At 53.1% G+C, this 26,950-nt stretch overlaps 2 protein-coding genes and 1 long non-coding RNA gene across 5 annotated transcripts in view; 1 reads left to right on the plus strand and 2 right to left on the minus strand.

Annotated features, from left to right (window-relative positions):
• Positions 1-216: 216 nt before the first annotated feature.
• On the minus strand, positions 217-11,355 carry MFGE8 (milk fat globule EGF and factor V/VIII domain containing). Of its 2 annotated transcripts, none has more exons than XM_085070434.1 (10): positions 11,194-11,355; positions 7,582-7,707; positions 7,194-7,319; positions 6,558-6,671; positions 5,926-6,107; positions 5,364-5,519; positions 4,343-4,487; positions 3,305-3,507; positions 1,889-2,044; positions 217-1,623 (listed from the first exon to the last, which is right to left on the minus strand). In XM_085070434.1, the coding sequence occupies exons 1-10, from the start codon at positions 11,264-11,266 to the stop codon at positions 1,480-1,482; spliced, it is 1,425 nt and encodes a 474-aa protein (XP_084926560.1). In that variant the 5' UTR covers positions 11,267-11,355; the 3' UTR covers positions 217-1,479. The 2 variants fall into 2 exon arrangements, with proteins under 2 accessions (XP_084926560.1, XP_084926561.1); XM_085070435.1 differs by having other exon boundaries at positions 3,305-3,489; positions 11,194-11,354.
• Positions 11,356-20,241: 8,886 nt separating this feature from the next.
• Positions 20,242-24,274, minus strand: LOC146432635 (uncharacterized). The gene is made up of 2 exons (XR_014854261.1): positions 23,357-24,274; positions 20,242-22,054 (listed from the first exon to the last, which is right to left on the minus strand). It is a non-coding gene; the product is annotated as an uncharacterized LOC146432635 (long non-coding RNA).
• Positions 24,275-24,470: 196 nt separating this feature from the next.
• ABHD2 (abhydrolase domain containing 2, acylglycerol lipase) overlaps positions 24,471-26,950 on the plus strand; it is a 38,831-nt gene continuing 36,351 nt past the window's right edge. For both annotated transcript variants that reach the window (XM_085070438.1, XM_085070439.1), the window contains exon 1: positions 24,471-24,584. The gene's annotated coding sequence lies outside the window, so the exon portion shown is untranslated. The remainder of the gene's footprint in view (positions 24,585-26,950) is intronic.

The following is a 26,950-nucleotide window of genomic DNA, read 5'->3' on the forward strand; positions in this document are numbered from 1 at the left end:
GATGCACACAAAGCCCTGAGATACCCTGTTTTTCAGGCAGGGAAGGGAACTAGAACGATTTGTGAAGGCAGAAGAGGTGTGGGGCTAGCACAACAGCTGGCAAGCCCTGGGATGGAGGAGTCAAGGGCCTCAGATGGAATCCTAGGGGATAACCAGGCCTCCTGGGCTTCGGGAGATGGCCTTGGGGAGGCACAGATCAGATGAGCCAACACCCCCAAAGTTTTAGCTGGTTTTAATACTGTCAGAGACACCCCAGAGTGGGGCCATCGCTGCCATCCCACCCGGGCTCCCTCAGCCCTTGCCAAAGCGAACCCACTGCCAGCCCAGCCCCACGGCTGCTTCACATCCCAGCAGGCAGGGGAAGCATTGCTGCCAGCCCAGGACAGCCTGCCTGTGCTCCCACCTGGGTCTCACTCATCTCCTACTGCTAATCCCGAGGGCTCGAGCATTGCAAGAGGCTCCCCTCCACCCCATGTAAAGGGAAAAAATCGGGTTACAAAAAAGGGTCATGGCACAGCTCTCTTCCTGCTGCACTTGGGTGGTTTAACTACCACTTTTCCCACCTTTTCTCCACATCCTTTTGGCTACAAACCAACTCTCCCCGCTACCAGATCACAGTCCCACTTATCACTACTGGGCTCTGAAGACAAGGGACCTCCAGGCACCCCAAACTGCACTAAGTTGGGGATGATGGCAGTGCTGAGACTTGGGAGAATGCTGGAGCTGGCATCCCAGGAAAGGGAATGGGCAGTGCCTGCCAAAATGCCAGCTGTGGCATCTGCCAGAGTGCCCAGCAGATAGAGCCACCGTCAGTGGGGATCTGGTGCCTCTTGACAGGAGCAGTCTCATCACTCCCCTCGCACTATGTGGTGCTGACATCGCAGGCAAGGAGACCCAGGGCCTGGCAAAATGGGCAGGGGTCAACAGCTGAGTTTTTTCAGAGGATTTTCAGAGCCCCTGCTTGCAGACAAGCAGGGAGGAGGAGGGATACCAGAGACTGTGAGCCAGGGGTGGCTACCCTAAGACCCCAAAAACTGCTGAGCCCCAAGACCCAGTTCAGGCAAGGGACTGCCACTGGCTGCAGCCTCTCTGCTGGAAGCAGAAGCAAGAAGGGGGAGAAAATTTGTCCCCAGGCTTAGCTGAGAAGATAAAGCCAAACCCTGGTTGCAGGACAGAGTCCCCCAGCAAGGCCCCATTTGCTGGATGGTGTCCCCAAGAAAGCCCCCTTTGCAGGAGGGGGTCTCAGCCCTGGCTGGAGCAACAAAAGGGCAGGAGCCATCCCCACATCCCACCTGCAAGGACCCCGTAAAGTGCAGTGCTGCAGCCCCAGCACCAACGCGGGGCAGGGGAGCCCTGTCAGCCACCTCCTGAGCGTGGGACATGGAGAGGGGGGTGTGGGGTCAGAGCAGGAGCGGGCAGGGGCAGGCAGGGCGCAGGCCAGGCAGCGGGGAAGAGCAGCCCCGTCCTTCCTCGCCGTGCCTACTCATCGCAGCCCAGCAGCTCCACGCGCAGGGTGATGCGGTTGTGCCAGGCCACAGGCAGGATGCGGACAAAGCGGGCGTAGAAGGGCACATCGAACACGTTCTTCTTGTGGGAGTAGTTGTCACTGTTGCCATGGAAGATCTGGAGGAGAAAGGTGGGTGTCAGTGCCGCCAGGATCCCAGGGCAGAAGTGACAGCACCGAGCTGACAGAGCTCAAGAAACATTTGGGCACATGGTGTGACCTTGGGGTGTCCTGTGCAGGACCAGGAGTTGGACTTAATGATCCTTGTGGGTAACTTCCAACTCAGCATATTCTGTGATTCTGTGACCTCCCCCTCACCACCCATCCCTCCCCACCATGGCATCCCTGAGCCCCAGGAAGTCACCTCGCCCTCCCCACACCCACCTTGGTGCTGTTTGTCTGGGCATCCCTGTACAGGGTCCAGGACGTGCCGTTGTCACTGTAGGCCACCTTGTAGGCTGCCACATACTGGATGTGCCCAAAGTCACGGGCTCCTTGCGTGATGATGCCTGTCACCTTCTTCTGGTCCCGGAGGTCAATCTGGCAGAGACAAGGCTCATCAGAGCTCCTTGCAGGAGCAGTGCTCCCACCCTATAGCACTCTGCATGTTCCAGAGGCAGCCAGGAAGAGCTGGCCCTCAGGGGTCAAGAATGGAGAAAACACCACTTGACCCCCACACCAATGCCAGACTTAAAACACGACTGTGAAATATTTGATCCTTCAACACTCACAGCATCCCTCAAAGCAACCAAGAGTGAGCACAAAGCCATCTCAGCTCCCTTGCCCTGCCACCTCCACGTTTTTTGCCAGAAATGTCAATGTGGGAAGGACAGCAAAAAATCTCAATTCAAAGAAAATACAGGATTCACAGAGGAAATGCATTTCCACTGGAAAGTTATTCTGGCAGAGAAAATATGCAGTTCAACACAATCTGACATTTGGGTTCGAAGCAAGATTGTTTCTATTCTCTTTATTCTGCCACACTGTGTTTAGTGCTGCTGGCATGTTACAGGGTAAACCACCAAAGGAGCTGAAACCCTCATTAATATAGTTCTTTTTTTATGCTCATGGAGGGCAGTTCCAGCTATACAATACATGTAAATCCTGACTGCACGTGTAAATCTATACACAAATAGGCAGTCTGTGGTGCAATAGCCCAACTCAGTGTGTCATCCTGACCCTGTCATCAGCCGGTGTCTCGATAAGCTGGTTTATTTAGAGTTGTGAGGCAGCTGCTTTTAATCATTTCCCAAATAAAAAGTGGGACAAATATCTAAACTGTTTTGTCCTATTATGTCATGGAATCATGTGAAAAGTACAAAAACAGGGGAGGAAAGAAAACTGAGAAGGAAATTTCAAAACTATTTGTTTCTATTCCAGACTGGGAAGAGAAAAGCGAGCCTGATTTTTTCCTGCAAAACAGAAACACCGTGTTCTGGGCAGCCAGAGGGTGGTGGGATGGTCACCCCAGGCTGGGATGGCATTTCCTCAGGGGGTAAGGCAGAACTGGGGTGGTGTAGGCTTGATGCACCCCACAAGAAGGTGCAGATATGGCACCACCTTGTCCCTATGGGCACTGATTCTGACCCAGAGCTCCAGGATTGCTGTTAAAACAGGCAGCTGCAGACCTATCCTGCCCTGCTCCTGTGATCCCTGCTCGGGGAGCACACTGCTGGGCTTTGTGACCCACAGCAAGGCTTCAGATACACCCAACCCAGCTCCCCTGAAACAGGAGGTGGCTCTGGGCACAGCTGGAGGAGCTGGTGAGGAGACATGAGGTTACAGAGACCAGAGACCCACCTGCAGCCACTCAGACTGGCCATTGTGCAGGGCTGTCCAGGCGTTGGTTTTGCCTGTCATGTCCAGGCGAGCGTAATGAGGGTGCCAGGTAAAGGCATCGATGCCCCAGGTCTTGAAGACACTGGAGGCTGTGATCTGCTGGTCGGAGATGAGGCGGGATTTCATGCCCAGAGGCTCCGAGCAACCTGCCGTGTTGAAATACACTGTAACACAACAGTTTACACAGGCGGTGAAAAGGAAAGAGACAACGGCACCGACGCAAGCAAAACCCTGTCAGAAGCTATCCCCACTTTCTCATGTTTCCACTGCCCAGAGCAGTGTCAGGGCCAGGCAGAGAAATGCTCAGCAGAGGCGCAGGGCTGCCTTTCCCCGGGATTTTCAGCTCCCAGCTATTCCCTGGCTCACAGTGCCTCCTGCTGCAGGGACGAGTGGATGTCCCCGCAGCACAGCACAGCACAGCATAGACTATAGAAAGCTTCAGCAGGAGGCAGAGGAGGAGAGGATGTGAAAAGAGCAACGCAAAGGCATCCCCAGCCAAAAGCACAGATGGCACCACACCCACACAGCAGCAGGACAGGACCCAAGCCCCCAGAGCATCCCACTCCCACACGGACACGAGTTCCACTCAGTTCTCAGGGATGTGCTGCAGGGCAGGAATGCGGGAGGCACAGGGAAAGGGCTCAAGCTGATGATCCCTTACATTTCCCAGAGGACTTTGATCCTCCGGTGCTTTTCAAGCTCTCCGGCAGGAAAAGCAGCGGGTTCACAGCTCAGACAGGGAGGGAGCACAGTGAAAACTCCTGGCTTGGGAAGGTGTTAGCAGCGTGAGAATGCAGCTCGAGCTGGCTGAGCTGATGGGATTAACAGCTTGGGCTCCCCAAACGCACCCCTGGGTATTTCCAGGCATCAGTGCAACAGAAAACAAGCACTGCCAAATACTTGCCCTGAGGGATCAGAACCAGGCCAAAGGGTGATGCCCTGCCCTGTGTCACCCCCTGCCCTGCAGCCCCCAGGGAGGGGACAGGCACCAACATTTACCGTTCATCTCGCAGCCGATGAGCTCGAAGCGCAGCGTGCAGGCGCGGCGGCACATGACGGGGTAGATACGGATGAACTGAGCCGTGATGGGAGGGTTGAACATGTTGGTCTGCATGGTGCCATAGTCCATGTTCCCCTCAAAAACCTGCAACAGCAAGCAGGGCTCAGTACCCCAGCTCTCCCACAGTCTCCTTCATTAAATATCTTGCACAGCAGACAAAGAGACCGTGGCACTGCCAATGGCAAAAGAGCACGGGAGAGAAGCTAGGCTCTGCTTTTGTGCCCTGGAACAGGGAATGACCTTGCAGCAGCTCCAACACTCTCAATAGATCTTTGCAACACTCCCTGCTTCGTCCTCATCCCCACAGAGCCAAACATGCAGTAACACCCACTCCCTCCCACTACCACAATGCTCCTCAAATCACGGTAAGCACAGAGGTGGCTCACTTCTTTCTTTTTAATGCAACAAATAGAGTCAAATCATGTTTTCACGCACTTTTTCCACTGCTGAAGAAACTAGAGGAATTTTTTTTTTTAAAGCAAAGCAGATACTCCCAACCATTCTCTGGAAGCTCAGAAAGCCAGCAAAAAACACTTGCCATAAAGAACTGAGGGTGGAGAGTGCTGCAATCTATGAGTATTCCCACTTTGAGACACATGCTGCCAGCTGGTGCTTGGTGCAGATACAACACCAAGCCACCCAAACTGCTCAGTAGCACTCCCAGACCAAGCTCAGTTCCCACAGTGTGTCAGTGATAAAGATACTATCTGAATGACCTAAATAAGTCAGTGCTGCTTCTTTGGTTATGCTTATTATGGTCAATTAAACAGAGGCAGGGAGTCCTGCTCAGCGCTGGAACTGCCTGTGCCATCTCACTGCTAGGAGAGTTCCCATCAGTTCCCAACATGGCTTTGCCCCAGGTCAAAATAACTTTCCCACAACTCACAGCCACCCCAGCATCTACAGCACCACTGCATGGAGGAAGCTGGGACATCCCCTACATGCAGCATCGCTGCCCACCTTGTCCACATTCTGCTTCTCATCCTTGAAGAAGGTGAACTCTCGCCCGTCCAGGCTGTAGGCGACTTTGTAGGCACGGACAAACTCCTGCTGCCCCACGCGGCGCGCGCCCTGCGTGATGATCCCACTCAGCCGCATCTTCCGCAGCAGGTTGGCCTGCGGGGGGAAAAAGAGGATGAGCAGGGCACAGTGAGGATGAGAGGCACAGCCCTTGCACCCACCAGCACCACCAAGTCTGGGTGAGAGGGCAGGGATTGGGACAATGAATGGGGCTGCCCAGGACGCTGGAATTCCCTTGGGGTGGAAGCCCTCCATCCCTCCAGCCTTGCATCCCACGGTGGGCAGTGCAAGAGGGATCATCAACCCAGGTCCCACCTCCCTCCAACAGACTTGCCTCCTCCAAGCACATCCCAAGATGCCTCTGGGTGGCAGCTTGCTGCAGCAATTTAGCACCACATTTGCCACCAGGAACAGTGAAACCCCATGACAGCAGAACTGCAAGACCAGCCATGGCTGCCAGGGCTGCTCTCTGTGCTGACACTCCCAGTCCTGCTGCAGGTACCTGGATCCAGGGGCTCTTGTCATAGTTGCTTGAGGTCCAGGCATTGACAATGCCGTGGTTGTTGAGGCGGGCAAGCTCTGGTCCCCAGCGCTGGAGGCCAAGGAAGCCATAGTAGACAGAGGATGCCGAGAGCTGGGCGTCAGAGATGGCTCCTCCTTCCATGCCCAGGAGAACAGCACAGCCTGGGGGCACAGGGGAGATCAGGATCACAGAGAGGCAGTAACCAGGAAGAAGAACTAGGGGTCATTTGTTTCTTGTCTGTGGACAGAGCAGGAGAGGGAGGCCAGCCCTAGGACCTGGCTGTCCCCAGGATGTCCCCTCCTCTTCATCCCTCAGCGAAAGCCACACCATCCATCAGTCCCCCTCACGGCACAGAAGTCTGGGGGAGAAAGGGCCATCCTGGAGCTCTCCAGAGAGGAGAAAGCACCTTCCTAAGGATGCTCCCTCCATCAGGACCAGGCCTGCTGGCACCAAGGACAGCCAGAGCTGCCCTCCAGATCCCCTAAACCAGGTGGTGAGATCTCTCCTGGCAATGAGGGTAAAAGTAGGGAACAGGGAGGGAAAAGGTATTCAGTACAGTTGGTGTCAAGGGAGGGAAAGGGTATTCAGTACAGTTGGTGTCAAAGACTTACGGACATGGCAGGTCTTCCCCAAGAATGGAGAAGGACACTTGCAGGTGTAGTCACCATCCAGGTCCAGGCAGGTGCCTCCATTTTTGCAAGGTTGGGAGGAGCACTCGTTCTTGTCTAGGAGAGAGAGCGGAGCAGCTCAGGAGGTAATTCCAAAATCAGTCCCGGAGAGGTGACCCCTCACTCAGTGCAGCAGGAAGAGGGAGAGGCATCCCCTGAACAAGGGCCATGGCAGGGACCCTGACGATAGGGTGGAATGGGTTGAAGCTCTAACCCAAGGACCCATCTATACCATGTCCCCACTGAGTGCAGCCATTCAGGTGCACCAGGGCACTCAGTCACATCAAGGCTGGGAACCTGCGTGGCACAGGCTGAGCCTCCAGACACCCTTTGGGTTATTAGTCAAGGCACCAAGTCCCTCCAGAGATGCAGAGGTTCAGACACAATGTGTCCCCACACCATGGTCCTTCCCTCCACCCTGCAAGCTCCAAAACAGCCCATGGCAGTCCCTGACACAGCCTGGTGCCCCACACAGTCACAGCTGCACACACACCCCAGCTGTCACCCCAGAGCTGCCCAAGGGGTTCCCAAGCTCTTAGTGGACAAGCCTCCCCTGCCCAGCCACAGCACTGTACTCACTGTTCTGGCAGTGCACCCCATCGTACCCCGCGGGGCACTTGCAGATGTAGTCGGTGAAGACGTCGCCCCGGTTTGGGACCAGCTGGCACTCACCATTGTTGTGGCAAGGATTGGGGTGGCAGGGGCCTGGGGAAGGGAAAACAACTGTAATATAAGAACAGGTGGAAAATAAGAGCATCCACTGTGCTTCCACTCCCAACAGACACTGCATTCCCCCCAAGTGTATCCCATCACCATATCCCTGCTTGGATCTCTGCCCTGTGTGTCCACCAGCCATGAGAAGGGCTGGACCCCAGGGCCAGTGGTGTAGGGCCATGACAAGGGCACACCAACTCTCTGCAAAGCTCCTGGCTGACATGCAGCACCTGAGAAAGAGTCAGCTGCTCACCTTTCTCTGTCTCATTGCAGTCAATCCCAACGTAGCCCTCGGGGCAGATGCAGAAGAAGGGGGCTTCATTAATCCCAGTCAGGCAGGTGCCCCCATTTTGACAGTGGTTCACGTCACAGAAGTCACCTGGAAATAAAGTCTGGTGTCACTGCAAACAATCCCTAAGGCAGGCATCCACCAGAGCCCCATGCACATGAAGGCATCTCAGCCTAACAGCAGGAACTGCTCTGCAGCAAATCCCACAGGGAAGGGAGCACCTGGCAGGGACTGGCTGCTGGACCTTGCACAGGGCTGCTGGCATTCAAAAGCAATGGTTGAGACTGGGAGCATAACCAGCAGCAAGGACCTGCCCTGCTCTGGCACACTAAAAAACGAGGTTTAACAGAGCCTATACATCAAAGTGAAGACAGGGAAAACCCAGGGTTTTGGTGCATTAAATGTTTTTGACACTTTGCTGGGAAGTGTGAATGGCCAGGCTGGGGCTCGCTCAGGCACGAGCAGGACAGCATCATTCAAGGGAATGGGGCTGGTGCTGTTGCTAGATATTTTGCTAATGAAAGTTTGTATTTGTAAGAACACAAAAATAAATCATTGTAGGGGGAGCTCGCACGCCTCAGTTCCCAGATGCTGAAGACAGGCAGGGAGGAAGCACAAGGTCCATCTCTGCAGGATGCCTGCCAGACTTCCATCACTCTCCAAGCAGCTCCCACAAGGCAGCCCAGCTCACAGGCAGATTCCCCCAGGGAGCTGGTGGGCTGCACCATCTTCCCTGCCTGATCATCCACCTCCAGCATCTCCCAAGGTGTGGAGTTTACACGGCAAGGTGGTGGTGGCAGGGGGATGCAAAGGTGGCTCCTGCAAGAAGACAGCAGGAGCTGCTCCCATGTTGGAGACAGCCAGTCCCAGCCAATGCCAACCCAGCCAGACCCTCTGCTGCTCGAACCTGGTGCCCATCACCAGCACTAGGGGTGCTTCTGTGATAATATATCCAAGATAAAGTAAAAAACACTGTGCAGCAGCTGTAGAAGGGGAGTGAGAAAAATGTGAGAGAAACAGCCCTGCAGACGCCCCCGGCAGAGAAAAAGGAGGGGAAGGAAGCAATCTAGGCGAGGAGCAGGGATTCCACTGCAGCCCACAGAGAAGACCAGTCTCCCTGCAGCCTGTGGAGGATCAAAGTGGAGCAGATATCCACACTGCAGCCCACAGACGACTCCAGGCTGGAGCAGTCTCCTCCTCATGGACTGTATCTAATGGAAAGTACCTCCAAAAAAGCAGTTCATGAATAACTGCAGCCCCTGGGAAGGACCCACTCTGGATCTTTTCCTTCTTTTCCCCACCCTGTCCTGTTGAGGAGGGGAGTGAATGAGGTCAACACACCGCACCCTCCAACCTTCTACTCCCCATTGCAGGGCTGAATAAGATTGCAAGAGCTGGGCTGAAATTCCTCCCACCCTCAATTTATTCTGCCTAAAAGCTGCAAGGCGGCAACACTCCATAAACCTAGACCAGATTTCCACAGAACTGGCTGAAAGCTCCAATAACTCCTCGTCAAATATGACGGCACATCCCTTGATGCCAGGCACTTCTCTGCCACTCTGCATAAGTCAGAATGAGGGCTGAACCCACGTGGAGACCCAGGAATAACCCTTCACTACGTGCATGACCTGGAGAGGGTGGAAGTTGATGAGCCGTGGGCTCGCTGCCCAGACCCACACCAAACAACGCAGTCCTCATTAGCCTAAGCTACTACTCAGTGAGCTCCTACTCATTAGTCCTTTAATAGCAGGACTCCTACGAGATAATCCTACTCTTCCTGACACTCCACATGTGTACACACTGGTGGCAGATAGGCCAGCATCAGGTGAAGGTTTCCATAAGGATGCTGTAGCTCCCTTAGCCCAGCCTCAGGAGGCAGAAAAACTTGGGCACCAATTCAAGTCGCTGCCTGTGCTGCCCAGCCTGTTCTGCATGACCTCATGCTCCATCAATGCGCTGCCATGAGCTACAGCATGGGAGGAGAGGGCTCCTGCTGATACGGGATGCCTTTGCCCCACGCCCCTCCACCCCTCCGCAGGTCATGGGCACATCCAGCCCCATCCCAAGGATCTCTGCCAGCAACCAGTCAAGGCCACACAGACAGAGCTACTTCTGTTCAACGGTGGGAGCTGGCTGCTTCCCCAGGCACAGAGTGTCAAGGAACGTGTGCTCCCCAACATCAGTGCTGCCTCCAGCACAGCAGTGCCTGGGGTGTGACATGGCAGCAAAGCAGCAAGGTCTCCTCCCAGGGTTGGGGCAGGAGGGGTCCGAGTTTCATACTTTAGTTATTCCAAGTAACTGGACTCCCTTTTATTCCCTCCCAGGAATAATCCCTTACGTGGTGGGTGTCAGTAGCCAGCCCCCTGCCTAGCAGCGAGGCACACAGGTCACATTTTCCACTGAAGCAAGCAGTTTTGGATGCTCCTGTTTCTGGACTGTTTCAGGCCTGGTTTCAGAGCTGTTCAGCATCTCCATCCTCCACATACACATTTTTCTTCAGTCAGGGACAGAGCTGTAAAGGGCTGAACACTCAGGAACCAAGGCAACAAAGATCAGCCACCACTTTTGGAAATGTTTGCTTATATGAACCCACAGGCTGGCTGGAAGGCAAAAATAACATCCTCCGAACACTGGGACAGCTCATCCCAGCAGGGCTGGGGGAGGTCAGGTCTTGGGAGGGCAAAAAGGGCACCTCAGCTGCCCATGGAGAGCGAACATAAACAGGGCCTTCCTCACCCCTTCCTGCTACCCTTTGTCCCTTGACCTGCAGCCTGCACTTGGGCTTTGCTCCCCTTTTCCCTGGTCTCGTCCATCCCTTTTGGAGCCAAGCGCCCCGGGCATGACCCACGGGATTATGATGGAGCTGCTACTCCCCGGGGTTCCCCTGGCCAGGCCAGCTGGGTGCGCAGTACCAGGCGGTCCCAGGGACGCTGTTTACATTGCAGGCACGGTTATCTAAGCCTGAAAGCACAGGACAGTCCGGCTGAGCGACTCCCAGCGCGGGAACAGAGACGGGGTCGTGGACCCGACATCCCCCGCTCCTGCAGCAGCAGCCCTGGGGCTGCACGCTCTCTCACTAGCACTCCTGCAACTCGCACAGAAACTTGGACCCACTCACTCTGCACCCCAGATCCTCTCGCTCTACATCCCGGATCCCCGGCACCGAGAGTCCCTGCCATTTCGGGCTCTCCTACACACCGCGCAACCCCTTCATCCCGGATCCCCTGCACCCCACATCCCCAGCATTCCGGGCTCCCCTGTACTCTGGATCCCCTGAACTTCACGCCTCCATGCACCGCGGCTCCCCTGCACACCAGACAACCTTGCACTCCAGATTCTCTGCGCTCTGGCTCCCCTGCGCCTCGGACGGCCCTGCACCCCGGAATCCCTGCGCACCGGACAACCCTGCACTCCAAATCCCCACCACTCCGGATCTCCAGCACTCCAGCCTCCCAGGCACGCAGGTTTCCCTGCACCCCGGATCCCCTGCACCGCGGTTTCCCGGATCCCCGAAATCCCATTTCCTAGGCACTCCCGCTCCCCGGTTCCCCGGCACCCCGTCTCCCGGGCACTCACCGGACACGAGCAGCAGCAGCGAGAGCCCCACCGACACGGCGAGCAGCACCCGAAACAACCTCGCCGCCCTCATGTTGCGTCCCGAGCTGCGCCGTGCGCTCCCCACCGAGGCGCTCCGCTGGGCTCCGCCGCGGGGCTCGGGGCGGGCAGTGACTCAGCCCGGCCCGGCGCGGCCCCACGTGCTCCGCCGCCCGCCCCCGGGGCGGGACCGACCCGCCGTGCGGGGCACAGCCCGGCCGAGCGCCCGCGCCCCCGGGGGCAGGCAGCACGGCGGGTACGGGCAACAGGGCTGAGAAGGTGTGCCTGGAAGTGACAGCCACCGCGGCCACGCTGATGATGCTTCAGTGAGAGGGACCGCTGGCTCACCCCATGCCAGACCTTGGCCCTCGGGTGGCTCGTAGGGACTTCCTGAGCCTGGCAGTGCCCATGGCTCGCGGCCCTGGCTGGCAGGCAGAGGGGGCAGAGTTGGACCGGAATGTACTGGGGACTGCCAGCACTTGGCAGAAGAGCTGTTTTGCAGCACAAACCCCACTTTTCTCTCCCTGGGTGGGATGAAAGCTGGAGAGGGCTTCCCCTCCGATGGACAGGGAACACAAGTGCTCTGTGCCATCCTTGTCATCCAGCGTGCCAGTGGCATGGGGTTTTCCCAAGTTCCTCCTAACTAGCATCAAGGAAAACAGCTTGCAGCCAGGTCAGGCAAATATGTGAAAGGGATTGGGAGTGACATAACAGCTTTCTGCCCAAAGCACTGCACCACAGCTCCACTGCTTTGGCCACAAACTAGCTCCTTTTTGAGCTGTGCCTGCCCACCAAGAGCTGGAAAAGTCCAGCCATGCTCTCGAGAGGAATTGGTGCCATGTGGGGAGCTCTGCTCTGTAAGGCAGAAACAAATTTAGCCCTGGAAGGCTAAAGCATATTCAGGCTAAATCCATATTCAGGAGTTAATTCTTTGGAAAAGAGCACAGCACAGCACAGGAATGCTGGACCATTTGACCCTGTAATGGAAATCCACTCCAAACTCTCCTCCTCCTAAACGTGAAGCTGATTTTATCTCTTCTTGCAAAACCCTCCATTTCAGCATTAACTAACCCACCTCAGACACTTGGGCTGTTCATATTTTTGTGTTGACTCTGCCCAAGTGTTGCTACATTTCTGCCTTTGGCAATGCAGCCACCGCAGCTGTCCATGAGCTGGGCAGTCCAGCTGCATGCCATGCACTTTGACCAGTCTTCCCAGCTCCACTCCAGTGTCCAGCTAATGCTTTTCTTGGATGCAGTCAAACAATGCCCATGAGAGCACCCAGACTATAAGCAACAGCCCAGGGACAGACCGAGTGACAAATCCAGCTGCCCTGGTGTGCTGGTGACTTGTCAGAGCACCAGAGAATGAGAAACACATGGAACTGGACACGTATTCCCACCCACACCCACCACCCTCACTGCTGGTGTTTCCTTAAATTAGTAACAACACAAAGAATACTCCAGGTAGAGTTTAACTCCAGTGTAGGGAGAAACAACAGCTGGAAAGGAGGGAGCGCACAAGACACAGTATTTGCTTTCGAATAACCCTTCAACCTCAGGGTAATTACTGTTGTGGTGTTCCGAGGAAAACAAGGTCAGGAGGAGGAGAGCGCAGGGCAAGATTCCCAGGGCTGTGCACAAGCAACTAGGACAAGGGTGTTTGTTCGGCCTTTTGAGGGGCTACTGCCTGGATTAATCTCAGAGAGAATGCAAGACCCAGAGGGAGCTGCGGAAAAAGCATCAGCCTCTCTAAAAACAGAAAGCAAAATGTTTTCCTTCTGTCCTCAGAGGCATGAATGCCAATGTCCTGAGGAACGTGCATGGGAAAGGATATGAAAAAGCAAGCTGTGGAGGCCAGATGGAGCAGTGCTCTCTCTCCACAGGGACAATGCTTCTTGCAAGTACCAGTGGCTCTTTGAATGGAGATCTGCGATGGAGAGGGGCATCCCATGAGAAACTACAGTTGGGAAGTGTCTGTGCTGTCCCAGCTGGCAGAGGCAAGCTCTGGACATGGAAGGCAGAGAAGAGACAGTAACAACCTGTCAAGGACTGGGAAGCAACAAGGAATGGAGATAGCTCCCACAGGCAAACACCACGCCCAGGCTCCTACAGCCGCCAAGTTTTTGCAAGGGATGGCTCTACTTGAAAGAGTTGGGTAGGTCGAAGGTCAGGCATAATTTCACTCCCTTCTGCAGGGACTACTTAGGCCTTGCTATAGCAGTATTTACCACTGGGTTTGGTTTCTTCTGCACAGAGATCTGCCAGATTCTGCTGTGTGTAACCCTTTCCAAGCTGTGCTGATAGCAGATAGCCTGGTTCCCGTAGCTGGGGTGATAAAGAGGAAAATAGATGATGATGGGGCCATGCATTTCTCTGATGCAATCTTTTTTATTTTCCAGCTTATACAAAGGTGTTTTTCTGTGAACAAGAGAGGCGAACAATACACAGCTGATCCCTTGCCCAAGCATAAAGCCCCCATCTGCCATAAAACTAGCCAGGATGTGTCACGTAGCTGATGAACGTGCAGTGACAGCTTGGGTATCAGCACAGTTTCATGCTCCTTCCCTCCACTCCCTCTCAGACCCTCACCTCTGAACCACAGGACCTCTTTCTGCCGCCACCAGCTAGCAAAGATGCACCACCCCCCTCCCCCAGCAAAGTCCTGCTCAGCCCTTGCATGGATCTTTTTTGGGTAGCAGCTCCTATTGTTTCAACTATCTATTCTGTAAAGGAGTTCACTGGCTTAGGTCTATCTCAAAAGTCAGCTGTTACACCCCAGAGGGATTACCCACCCAAAATGCTCCCACAACACTCCTTGCAACACGGTTTTCCTCTCAACCCAGCTTTGAGAGCTCCACAAAAATCCCTGGTAGATGTAGCCACCCCCATCCTTTGCAGGCACAACTCTTTTTTAGAGTTCAAAGTTGTGGTTCCGGCCACAGCACAGGTCCTGGGAAAGTTTCCTGCCCTGTGGGATCAAGCCTCCCATCCTGCCACACGTGTTAGCCACTCCAAGTGGGAAGGAGAAATTATCTGTGGCACCATAGCAGTGGACTAAGCCCCAGTCTGCTCCTAATACCTCTAACAGGATAACCAAGGGCTTGTGCCAGCATCTCTAACCTCCTGCAGCCCCAGCCAGCGTCACTGCCCGCTGGACTGCCAGCACATAGTTTCCAAAGGCTGCAGAGCATATCCACTGGCTGGGACAATCCTTGCACGTAGCCAGACTTCTGTGTTTAATTTCTTGAGGAAAAAAAGGGTTTCCCCACTCTCTGCCCCTTCAACCAAAAGGGCAACAGTTTCTTTAAACACAGGCTGTACACTTAGGGATGCTAATGTTTAGGAATCAGGAACTTCAGGTATATCCAAAAACACCTAGATACTGAATATCCTTAGGGCATGGAAAGCTCTGTATGGCTACTGATTGCCCTTCAGGATATCTTAAAACTTTGTGATTTAACAGGAAGAAGGCAAAGGGCAGCACCATCCCATGGTTTTGCTCCACTGCCCACTGCTGATCCTGTCAGAGCTCAGATGAGATTCCAGCCAGTTTAACTTCAAGTCCTTTGCTCTAACCTAAATAAACAAGATTATACCCAGCTTAGAGCCGGTGTGTCTGTGTAAGGTACTTAATATAAGCACCTTTATATAACCCCCTTCTTTGAATCCTTTGCAGTCTCTAAGGATTTATCCATGCTTATCTCCAGCAGAAAAGGTGTTGCCTTCATCTTCATTTGGCAGATGGGAAACCAAGGGCTGGTGGGGCTGGAGGGAATAGCATATCTCCCTTTATTTTGTCCATCCAAAAGCTGGACATGCAGGCTTGCTCTCTTACACACACTGCCTCATCAGCCAGTGGTAACAGCACCACTTCCAAAGGTCATTTTTATGTGCTACAGCAGGAATTACCCTGGGAAATACCTGTCTCCTCACTGATGATGGATTAGCACCGACCTCAGGCCAGGATTAAATCCCTGTGTGGTTCCCTGTGGTGCTCATCTCAGAGCACTGCCCAGGACAGATGGAGCATAGACTTGCACATCCCAGATTTGCCTTGACCTCTGTAATCTGTTGCTTGGGAGCACCGACCTGGTAACATGAGCCCACACTCCGTGGTACACCTCGGTGCACAATCGAAACCGCTGATGGATTAGAAGCTGTGAGCTTCTGACCGTGCCTGAGCACGATGCAGATGCCACAGGAAGTTAAGCCATGGCTCTTTTGTTCTTTTTCAGGAGGCTCTTGGAAAGCCCCTGCCCTGACACAAAGCACTACATTGTGTATTTGATAGCTTTATTATCCAGGCTGTTCTGATAACCCGGGTTTCTGTGGCAGGTTTCTGATCCTCACCCTGTTATCAGGCTCACAAGACCCTTCCTTACTCAAGCCACCAATTTGCTGCATGTGCTTCTGGCATATGCTTGATGGAAGGTCCTCCAACGCCTGCAGGGCTTAAGGCAAACTCACAGTCTGCTTAAATATGGGGCCTGATGTCGCTAATGCTATATGAATATGGAACAACACTAATGAACTCTAATGAGCTAGACCACAGGGTTTGTTTGCAAGGAGCCAGAACCTGTCCTACCGGCTGGTGGAGAAGAGGCAGTTTGCTCATTACCGAGCACTGCCGGGAGAGGCTCTGCCCAGGTGGAGGCCTTATTAATTTCTAAAGTTGTCTTTTGATCTCTGTATCTCGAAGCATAATGAGAAGGTTTGAACTCTGCCTGTCCCACCCTCTCTGTACCTCCCACTTGCTCTGATTCCCCAGAACGTGGCAGGCTAGGGGGGAATGGCTACAGCTCTAGGATTCACTTCCTCCTGGAGAGAGGCATATTTGGGGCCTTTTAAAACACACTTCAGTAGCCACAACTATGGCTGATGTAGCAGGAAAGCACCAGTCCCTGCATACCTTCCTCTCTCTCACACATACACCTGACCCTGTGAGGGAATCCAGGATCACACCTCAAAAGCAACTCCTTATTCCCTTGGTTCACCCACGCCAAAGCAGCTCTTGAAGGCCACCCGGAGCCACTTGTGCCCCTAGGTGGAGAGGCTGGTGACCATCGATGCAGGATGTTGGCTCCTGTACGACCTCTGCTCTGGGAGGAAGTTCCTGGTGATCAGTGCCTTCCACTGGAGCTGCTGTATGAGCTCCTGTGTTGGCAAGGAGCCATACATCCCCCTCATCCTGTGACCCATCAGAGCCTTCCCCTTATGATTCAGTCTCTCTCTCATCCAGGACCGATTCTGCACTGCTGGCACACTGGTTGAAGCTCCTTCTCCACCGCTTCCTGCCTCTTGGGTTGCATCCTCCAGAGCCGCAGTGGAAACCGCAGCAAGAGATTGTTTGGCACCACGATCTGTGTCCAGGAGAGCCGGCTCAGCCACTCAGTTACTCCTCTCCCATGGCTCCTCCTTCCCTCAAAAGGAAATGAAAACAAGCTCCAAGCCAGACATGTGTCCTCAATGAAACCCATCTGTCAGAGCCATCGCCACGGTCTCACCGGGCTGTTGCCTGGTCCGGCCGTCCAGCCCCGCCATGGAGAAATGCACGTAGCCAGTCCCAGGGGCAGCACGCACCCAAGGGGACACAAGGCTGGAGCAGGGGATGCCATGGGATGGCCAGGGCAGCTGTGTTCTCCCCGAGCACTCTGCCTGGGGCTGTGCTACCTCCCTTCTCAGCAGCGACAACAACTTCCAGGCAAGGAGCCAGCTGATAGCTCTGCACATCCACAGATGTCTCCATACAGTTTGCATACACACTGTTTGGAGTGGTGAAGTCCTCCTTGGAAGGAACAAGAGTGGGCTGATGGGCAGGGGTGTCCACCCATCTCCCCTACCTGCTTCACTAATTTGCTCTGATGGAGATTTCCTAGAGCTTGGTTTTGTGTCAGACCCTTGAAAAGTCTCCCAAGTGGTTCTCCCTCCCTGCCAGGTAGTTTATACTAAAATGTTTTCACGACATGCATTTAATCAGTCATACTCCATATGTCCTCTGCAATCACCCCTCCTTCTCAGTGGGATCTCCCATCACACTGATGACTTTTTCCAGCCTCCAAGAGAGTCTTTATTAGAGCATGAACCCATTTGCCTTCTGCCATCAGCTCCCCCTCCAGGCATTTTTACATTTCACTGTTCCCTCTCACCTCCTTGTCCTGCCCCACGGCTCAGTTATTAATAGTAGATCCCACCTATTCTGCATTCTCCCAGTGTTCTTGGGGAGTTAAGCAACTGCAGATCCTGTGCTGAGTCCCTACCAAGTCTCACTGTAAATATCCAGAGTATAAAAAAAGAGTGAAAACATGTGGGTTCAACAGCTCCACTTAGCTTCTAACAAGAATTTGCATCCACCCAAAGGATTCCCTTTGGTCCATGTTCTGGGGCAGGTTTGTTTGTACCTCTTGGGATGTCCCCCAGGGACCTATGGATGCAGCCTCAGCACCTCCTTTGGCAAGTGTGGTGGGGCCAGGGCAGTTATTAGGGGCTTGTCTGGTAAGCTGTGTCCAGCTTAGGAAGCTCTTTTTCAGTCACTGCTAACCCACCTCAGAAATGAGGTGGAAAGCAGAAGGGAGGTTACCTGTATCAAGACCCAGTGTGGCTAATTTCACCCTCACCTGAAAGAACCCCAGAACCTCCCCATGGCCCACAGGGAGGTGCAATCCCTTGAGCTGTGAATGGGGCTCCTTTGCAGTCCTCATCCATTATATGTCTGCACCTCCTCACTTACAGTAGGTTGTTTTTCTGCAAGATCTGAGAACACATCTACCTGTGCTTCCTCCTGCTCCAGCTACACCTGCACATCTGCCCCACCTGCTGCAGGCAGGCAGGCAGGGAGAGAGCAGCTCTGCCAGCTGTGAGGACAGTGACCCCCAACCGCAGCGCCGGGGCGGCAGGGCTGTGTTTTGCAGAGCACGTGCAGCCCCACGCAGGAGGCACGTTCGCTCCTGCTGCCTGTGGTTCCTGGCAGGCTTTCCAGGGAACAGCCCTGGGCTCACAGAGCTGCTTGTTCGGGAGCATGTTGTGTTTTTGCCTGGTCTTGCAGCTGCCTGTCAGCTGCTGTACAAACACAGCCCTGTCTCCCGTGTCACCCCCCCCCCCCACCCCGGCCTCTTCTCGCTCCTCAGCTCTGCTCTTTGCGGTGCTCAGGATTAGCCACACCTCAGCTGGGTAAACAGGAGCTGATCCTGCCCCATCAGCCGGGGGCTTTGCAGCCTCAGCTGCTGCAAGCAAGAAGTGCTCCTTTATTTCTTCCTCAAGCAAATCTCTCTTTCATCATTCAGTAGATCTGAAGCCCTTAATTGGACACAGCAGTGGATGTGATCCTCTGCATTGGTTTCATCTTCTATTTTCTTCTTTTATCCTTTTATTTTCTTTCTTTACCCTTCTATTCTCTGCTTTTGGGCCACTCAGCTACCTTATCTTCTGATTTGTTCCTCATTTTCTCACTCCTTTTCCCCACTCCTGTCTGTCCCCTCCTTTTTGCTTTTACACCCATCTGAGAAAAGCTGCCCTTTCTGTATGTCACTTTCTGGGTGCTAAATAGTGAACTATTCGAGTCTGAAAAAAGTCCTGGAGGTTGTCCGTAATCACAGCCAGCATCTTAGTCTTCATCTCAGCTCAGAAGCAGCATTTCCTGCAAATTTTTACCTGGCTCTGAAGGGATGCTGAGCAGGGAAGGAAGAGAACACCCATTCCCTGCAGTATAGCACCCTCTAGCCTCCGCCAGGGCGGTAGCTCTTTCCTGAGGTGTAAGGAGGAAGGACCTTCACCTTCATCATCATTCAGTCACGCAACATCCCATCCTGCCACACTCCCCACACATCCAGCCCTGCATGTCCAGCCCTGCTTAACTGACAATTCCTCCTGCAGCATTACTGCCAAATCCCAGGATGGATTTCATGGGAACTCCGGAGGTCAGGATCTTAAAGCTGGTCTGCTCTGGGCAGACGTGTGGCAAATCAGACGTCATTTCCCAAAAGTTGAGACATCAGCTTTGCAAGGTGGAGCCTGCAATGAGCCAAGGTGGAGTCAGTCTGGAGAAGGGGTCATTACACAGCATGAAGCAGCACCGTTTATTTCCTCCAGCCCACGCAATACTCTAATTCAGAGGTGGTACAAAGGGAAGTGCTGCTCCTGCAAAGCCAGGTAAGGTCAGCCAGTGTGGAGTGCAGTAGCTCCGCAGCTGCTTTTTCTCCTTGGGTCGCTGATCTGCAGCCTTCCAGGTACCTGTGCTGGAAAAGGGTGGTCACCTCCAGCTCACCTCTGGCCATGGTGACAGACGTTTTCTGCTTGGCTGTGACTGCCACTGCATCTCCAGGAAGTCATCAGGCAGAAGGAGGTGCTCTGCATTAGCCTTTCATCCCAGCCATCCCACTGCTCCTTGCAGCTTCCTGCCCACCTGCCCAACCCCCAAACCATGCTCCCATGGACCCCCCAGCCTCACCCACAACCCACCTCCCTGCACCAGCATCAAGCCTGTTTCCTCTCATCCCTGTTTTCCTTCTACACCTCCAGGAAACAGAGCTCTGGCTCTCTGCTCCCGAACACCATCCCTCATTCTCCAAAATCACAACTGTAACCATTGCTTTTGTACTCACCCTCATTGAAACACATTGCTGTTATCCCTCCCTCCCAGATCTATCCCAATTCCCACTATTTGGCACAAGGCAGTAGCTTCTGCCTCTGCTCAACTTATTTCCATAAATATTGCTCTCTAGGAAAAGGCCTTTTCCCCTTCCTCAGGCAATATAAAAATTTGGATTTTTACAAGGGGCTGCCAATCCCATTGTTCGGGTCGCTGAGCATTTCAGTTTGCAGAATTGCAACCCTGCCTTTTCCCCAGGCACCACTACTTCCATGGAAACTTTTACAGCGAAAGCATTTCACAAGGAGCCACTGAAAAGAAAAATAAAACTGTGGCTTTAGCAGACTCCCTTGCCGGCTTTCTGAGGCACAACAATCATAGTCTTCCCAGACTCCAACCTCAGGAAGACAGTATAGTGGTAAATGTCAGACAGCCCACTTGGGATTAAACAGAAGACCAGCGACTTCCTTTATTGACATCTTGGAAACACTCCAGGAGAAGCTCATAAATTCTTCTGGCTCTAGTACATCCATTTGTCCAAATCCACCCTGCTTTCCCTCAGAAAATCCACACCTCCTCTCCCTCTCTTGCTGCCTGCCAGACACCTGCTGCTCTGATGGCACCTCCCTTGCACGGAACTCTCCTGCTTGTGCAGGTGGCTTTAGGGACAGGTGCCACACCAAAGCATCCCCTGGCTCCTGCAGCTGTATCTTGAGTTACCAAAATGTGTGATAAAGGGGCAGAAGCAGCTCTAAGTGAGCAGGAGATGGCATTGAAGGTGGCTGCAAGGAACAGATCTGCTCAGCCTGGCAGATTTTGGTGCAGAAGGTATTCTGAAGGTAGAAATTTCACCTAATTGGGCTTCCTGGAAAATTCAGTAGTGTTGTGGCACAGATGCATTTCAGGGAGGTACAGATGGATCCTTCTCCTAGGCTACCAAGTCTGCATGTGGAGCCAGGCAGGGTTCAAGTGCCATGGAGCAACCAGAAGTAGGCCTAGCAGTACTGCTGATGCCAGGGAGTTTTCAAAAGGGTTTTCAAAACCTCTTCCTCCAGCCTGCAGTAGCTGGATGTGGGATAAAAGCAGTGAGCACCCAGCTGTGGCTGGGTGTGGGATAAAAGCAGTGAGCTGGTTGTTGGGAATTTGTGGACAGAAGTAGCAGAACAGAGCCTGGTAAAGTGCTCAGTTCATTGGCATTTCTCTTTTGGCCTAAAGAATTTGGGACTGCAATAGCCCATCTGCTCTGAAATGATCAGTGAAGCTCTCTGTATAAGCAGCCTGAGCTCCCTCGGGTTTGGTAGAAAAACAAAAAAAGTGAGTCAGAAAGCCTCTAGCAACAGCCTTCAGCCATTAGAGGAGACCAGAGCCTGTGGTCTAGAGGGGACAAAAAGGTGGACAGCAGCACCCAGCAGGGCTGAGGTCAGTCACTTCAGTTCTATAATTAGGAAATAAATAGTGTGCTAAATAAACCCAGAGTAGAAGCTTTTGAGGAGCGTGACAGAGCTGGAAGTTGGCAAGGAGCAGCTGAATGAGAATGTGATGGAAAAATACTGATCAGGTGGGCCACGTGCCACCTCCCCAGCTGGTTTGTATGATGCAGCCGTTCTCCCATCCCTGCCACTTGCTTCTGTACATTGCAGCTCCTCTGGACAGAGGCTGGTCTATTTAGAGCTCTGCAAAGTGCCCATTACTCTTTTAGACACCATTTTCAGAAAATATGTATAGTCCAAAGAGCACTCTGTGCCTCCAGATCCAACAGGCTCTGGAACAGCACAGCTCTGCAGCCCATGAGCCAAAGCCTCACTGGCACTGCAGGGAAGGCAGAGGAAGAGAAGAGGAAAAAGCACTGCCTTTATTTCCATCTGCAAAGCTTTTTTGTGCTCACATGTCACTGACAGGCACTTTGCTTATTTTCAGCTGGCAATCAAACCCTGCCTCTAAGAGGTGTTTTCCTTTTTGCTCCTGCTACACACTGCCAGAGATGAACACCCTGATGTTTCCTCTGGCAAAAAGGTTTCCTCAGAGGTGCAAAGTCCGCAGGAGTCCTTCAGCACACAGTGCATTTGCTGAGCAGGAGAAAAGCTGGGCCAGGGGAAATGAAGCAGAAAAAGAGTTCAGAGTTCCTTGTAGCAGCGACAGCCAAAAGAGAGAGGGATGTGAAGAACAAAAGGTGATTGTCACCACAGCGTTGCACGGGGGTGTCTCAGGCTGGTTCAGCAGCACGTGGAGTTCCCTTTGCCTGGTACCTTTCCAATTGCTGCATTTAAAAACGTGGAATTTTCATCAGTCTTTTTTTGGCCTCTCAGTACAAAGGTAAGCCTGCCCAAAGCACAAGGCAAAGCTGTGTTTTTCCCGTGCTTGCAGTTTTCAGCACATACATTTGTTTCAACTATCTATTGTATCCCCTGCTGCAGTAGCCACGCTACTCAGAGAGGGATCCTCTTGTCTCCAAAGCATTGGAGTATCCCTGGACATCCCCATCCCACCTCTCTGCAATAACTGCAGGCAGAAATATCTGCTAGGCTGAAGCAGATAAATCCTTCCCTACAAGGCTAGAAATGAAGCTCAGCTCTTTCCAGCACCTTTCCTTTCGGGATGGTTCAGGCTCCTGCTCAGGTGGCATTTTCTGAGCATGACCTGTTTACTGTGAGTGGCACAGCCTTGCTCCTGGCTCCCAGCCAGAGCACTCCACCCACAGCACAGGCACACACCACTGCTCCCAGCACCAACCCTGCAGAGCCCACCAGCACATCGACCAGAGGGCAGCTTCCTTCACAAGCCATGGCTCACCAGCTGTTTTAACAGCCCAAAGCCAGGTTTGTATTCCCAAAATGTGCTCACTCCCTCCCAGACACCCCTGCTCCCACACCACAAGGTGCAGCTGGAACCCCTCAACATTGCCCAGAGTAAAACACCAATGATTTGCACTGGTTCTTCCCTCCCTTTCTGGAGACACAGCACCTTTTCTATCACTTCCCTTCTTGCAATAAACACAGCTCAGGACTTTGGCTCCCACTGCCACAGCCACCTGTAAATTTGTGCTGCCACCTTTTCAGCATTCACCTCTCCTCAGCAAGAAGTGAGCAGCAAGTTTGTTTTGCTTTGTTTTGTGACAGGTCTGTAACAAAGCTCTCTTCTAACAGCTGAGCTTCTCCCAGGTCAGAGAAATCTCCAACAGCCTCAAGGATTTAAAATAAAAGCCTTGCCTGAAGGTTCAGCACCAGTTTGAGGCATGCTTTCCTGCCCAGATCTGTTTTTTCCTGTCTGGATCAGATGGTGAAGGAGCTAAGGTACGCCTGGAATCAATTGGACTGCAATTTTCTGTAATCAAACTCAAACACATTCCTCAAATACTTAGTTGAGCCTGATACCGGATGTTTATCTGCTGAGCCTATCTGTTAACTTGATCACAAGCACAACTCAGCTGCCTTGAGACACACCAAACCTCAGCCCAGCTGAGCCACTGACAAATTTAGCAACCATAAACGCTGGGTATTTTCACAACGTTAATTAAAAGATAAGGAATACAACCCTGTTTGACTGAGTGGTGTGGGATCACCTGTAGCAAGCAAGGAGAGGAGGATGCTGTTTCTTCTGCCACCTTCATTCCAGCAGTTCCCTCTCTGCCCTTCCCTAGAGCTCCCTTCTTCCCCATGACTCAGGCTACAGCAGTTACTCATCTCTCCACGTACTCAGCACCCTGGAAAATATGACTTGCTCCTTGAGAGCTTTCTCCACGTAAGCTCCAACACCCGGTAAACAGAGGAAACAAAATATCTGAAATGAGAGGAAGGATTTTTCCATCCAGTTATATAAAGCAACCATTAACACAGCTCGGAAGGGTTGATGTTACCAGCAACGTAACACACGGCTCTTTTGGAAGAATACAAGAAAACCAGGTTTATAAACATCACCCAGTGGACAGTTTTTTAAACTTATCATTTGTTTTCCTCTATTGCCTTCAAGATATGGCAGGGTCCATCTACCCCCGAGTGGATTTCGCTGTTCCCATCACACACCCCATTCAGTGGGACAATGCTGGGCACTCTGAGGGACAAGGGAAGACCCTTCACTGCTGCTGGCACAGCCCGAGGCTGGTCCCAGGGCTCTCCACACAGAGGTGGCCTGCGGGCCCCATGGCAAACCAACCCAGCGTGCTGAACGCCCAGCCACCATTTTTAAGGCTCGAAGATACCGTTCCTAAACGACGCAGTATTATGTAACTAGCACCCAGCCCGGGGCACAGACAGCTTATCGGCAGCCTGGAGGGGTTTTTGACCCTCAGGAGCACCGAGCTCCGAGTCACTGAGGAGCAACCGTGTCCTTCAGCTAGAGCCGCTCCGCAGGCTGCCTCCCCCGCGGCACGGGTGGTGGCTGCGGCGGCAAGAAGCAGCGTGCGGCGGACTGAAAGGAAGCTGAGGCGGACGCTGAATCCGCGGCTGTCCCCACCCTCCACACCCCGCCGCTCCCTCGGGCCCGCTCCGTCATGGCCGCGGCCCCGATCACCGTGCCCCGCCTGACTGACAGGCGCCACAGCCATTGGAAGCACCGCGTTCCGTCCCCCGCTCCTCCTCCAGCCAATGGCAGCCGCGCGTCCGCGCTGCAGCGCCCCGGCCCCAGCTCGCCTTCTGGCCAATGGGCGCGCGGGTCTGGGCGGAAGCGGCGCGGCGGTGGCCAATGGCAGGGCGAGGGCGGCTGCTAAAGGGCAGCGGGCGGCGGGGCCGCGGCAGACGGGCGGGAGCGGCGGCGGGAGCTGTCGGGGGCCTCGTGCCCGGCCGGGGCTGCAGGTGAGGCGGGGGCGCCCGGGAGCCTCTTCCGCAGGGCTGAGGGGATGGCCGCGCCTCCTCCCCGTTCCTCTCGGCAGGGCCGGGGGGCTCCCTCGCGGCCGGGTTTGTGCCTGCCCAGCCGCTGTCCTGCTGTGCGGCGCCTGCCCGCCCGGCCCCGCGTGTTTATTGCCCGCGGGGGAGATGGGGATGTCCCTCGGCGGGGCTGCGGTGGGCAGCGTCCGGTCCCCTTGCGGTTCTCCGCGATGTTGGAAGCTCTGGGAGGTGGCGGGGCGGTGACAGTCTCCACCTCCCCCCCGGGGGTGCGAGGCTGTGCGGGGCAAGGGCTGGGGTGGAGCAGCGCATCCCTGCGCTCCGAGCAGCACATCCCTGCGCTCGCAGGGAGGGAAGCCCGAGGTGGGATGCGACTGGGAGCTCAGTGCGGGGCAGAGCATGGTCCGTGCGTGAGTTAGAGCCAGGGGACTGTGCCCCCTTTCAGGTGACACTGCTCCCCATAAATGAGGCTCTTCGCTCGTGCTCCAGGATCCTGACCCTGCTGCGAGCATCTTGCATTAGCTTCAGACTCCCTTTTCTTGCCTGCTGTGTACCTGCTTGTTGCCCTGTGTGATGGGACTCCACTCCATCCTGCTCTTTCACGTGTAACTCGTGATCTCCAGCGCAGGATGTGTATATGTATTATCACAATTGAAGAATTACAGCTGCTGAGGTCTCTCACCTGACACTAGCTGGTTTGCAGAGGTATATCAGGAGCAGCTTTATTCGTGCAGTTATGGCTGGAGGGATTGCATTCTGTGCTTGCATTCTGATATAGATTCCCTCAGAGAATTCATAACAGCTTCCTCTTATTGTTGATGAACAATTGTCACTGGTCTGGCAAGTACTAAAGATTGCTGTCTGCCTCTTAGGTTGCTGTTTGGCTTCCACAGCACTGGTGCCTCCTTCTGTAACAAATGTTCGTGGCTTATTAGTCAGCTAACTGGTACAATGTGTTCATCTTACATGCCTTATTTATCAATTATTATCATGCTCAGCCGTGTTCATAATATTGCTTAGGTTCACATGTTCCAGTCCCTGCTGATATGGTGTCTATAGAACACTCAGTTTAGTTATTTACATTTGTGGTATCTCATTTTTACACTTTATTAGATAATGGTTTTTTCCTGTGCAGGGAGTTTTGTTATTGACAGCTAGTGTTTGGTTGCTCTCTTATTTTCCCTGTGTCACCTTCTCTCTGAGGTGCTTACTTAGTTCTCATATCACAAGAAAAGTTTCAATAGCTTCTCTTGTCTCTTCTAGATCAGTGGACATGCAGCCATTCTTCGTGGTTTGGTCTCAAGGTCAAGAGTAAGAACAGGAAGGATATGAAGAGAGAAATAAGAGCTAGTGTTTGAGTTCTTCTATTCTCCTGTCTTATTCTTAAAAATAGTTGCTTTTGCATGGGAGGTTCTCTGTGCTACTGAGTGAATTTGCTGCATGAAAGATGGGGCTGACCTAAGATTGTGCCAGACTGTCTCTTTTAGGTGTGGAAAAGATGTGGAGGCTGGGGATAAAACCTTCCATCTTGCAGAACTGTTTCTGAAGAAGTTAAACATGAAAATTAACTTGTTCTACTCTTCCTGTAAAAGCTGTATTTTTCTACTCAGGGGGTGAATAGCGGCTTAAACTCTTAGCATTTCATAAAGCTGCTTTATTAAACTTGTCATGTGAAAATTCAGAGATTACCAGATTGAAATAGTTGTTCTGGGATGTGGCGCTGGGAAGGAAAAGTGGCAAAATAACACCCTTTGACCTTGACACAGGCATATGAAGAGGTTATCTGAGTCTACTAAATTCCATCTGTACTCCAGGTGGGATTTGGTGTGAAATAGGAAATGGTGGGTTTAGGGCAGTGAAATGCTTGGGTGCCACTGGATTCACATTGCCCTGTTACTCACCTTTCTTCTTTCATACCTCTTGGCTCTTCATCCCTACTTTCATGCAGCCATATTTTGCAGTACCAGAACTTGCATTAAGCTAACCAAGAGCAAGATTTTGCAGTTTCTGGTAGTGGTGTAAGTACTGGGGTCTTGGGTGATTGTAATCCCTATTGAAAGGTGCAGGGACCAGCCTGAAATGGTGGTTTGGACTTTCCAGCAAAAGCCTAAATAACCATAGTATTTTAGAGTCTTCACCTACATGTATGAGTTTCTCTGAAAGAGTGTTTCATGTGTTATAGCTCTGAATTAGCTCTGAATAGCTCTGTGTCTTTATGTGCTATAGATCAGTTGATCTGTGCAAGTATTTGCCCTTCTTCAATCTAAATATCTCACAAAGTTTAAGCTTGTATGTAGTTAAACATCTGATCACACTCAGCTGATTGATTTGATTTC

This window comes from Lichenostomus cassidix, chromosome 10 (genome assembly GCF_008360975.1).
Source record: "Lichenostomus cassidix isolate B80296 chromosome 10, HeHo_3.0, whole genome shotgun sequence".
Taxonomy (NCBI): domain Eukaryota; kingdom Metazoa; phylum Chordata; class Aves; order Passeriformes; family Meliphagidae; genus Lichenostomus; species Lichenostomus cassidix.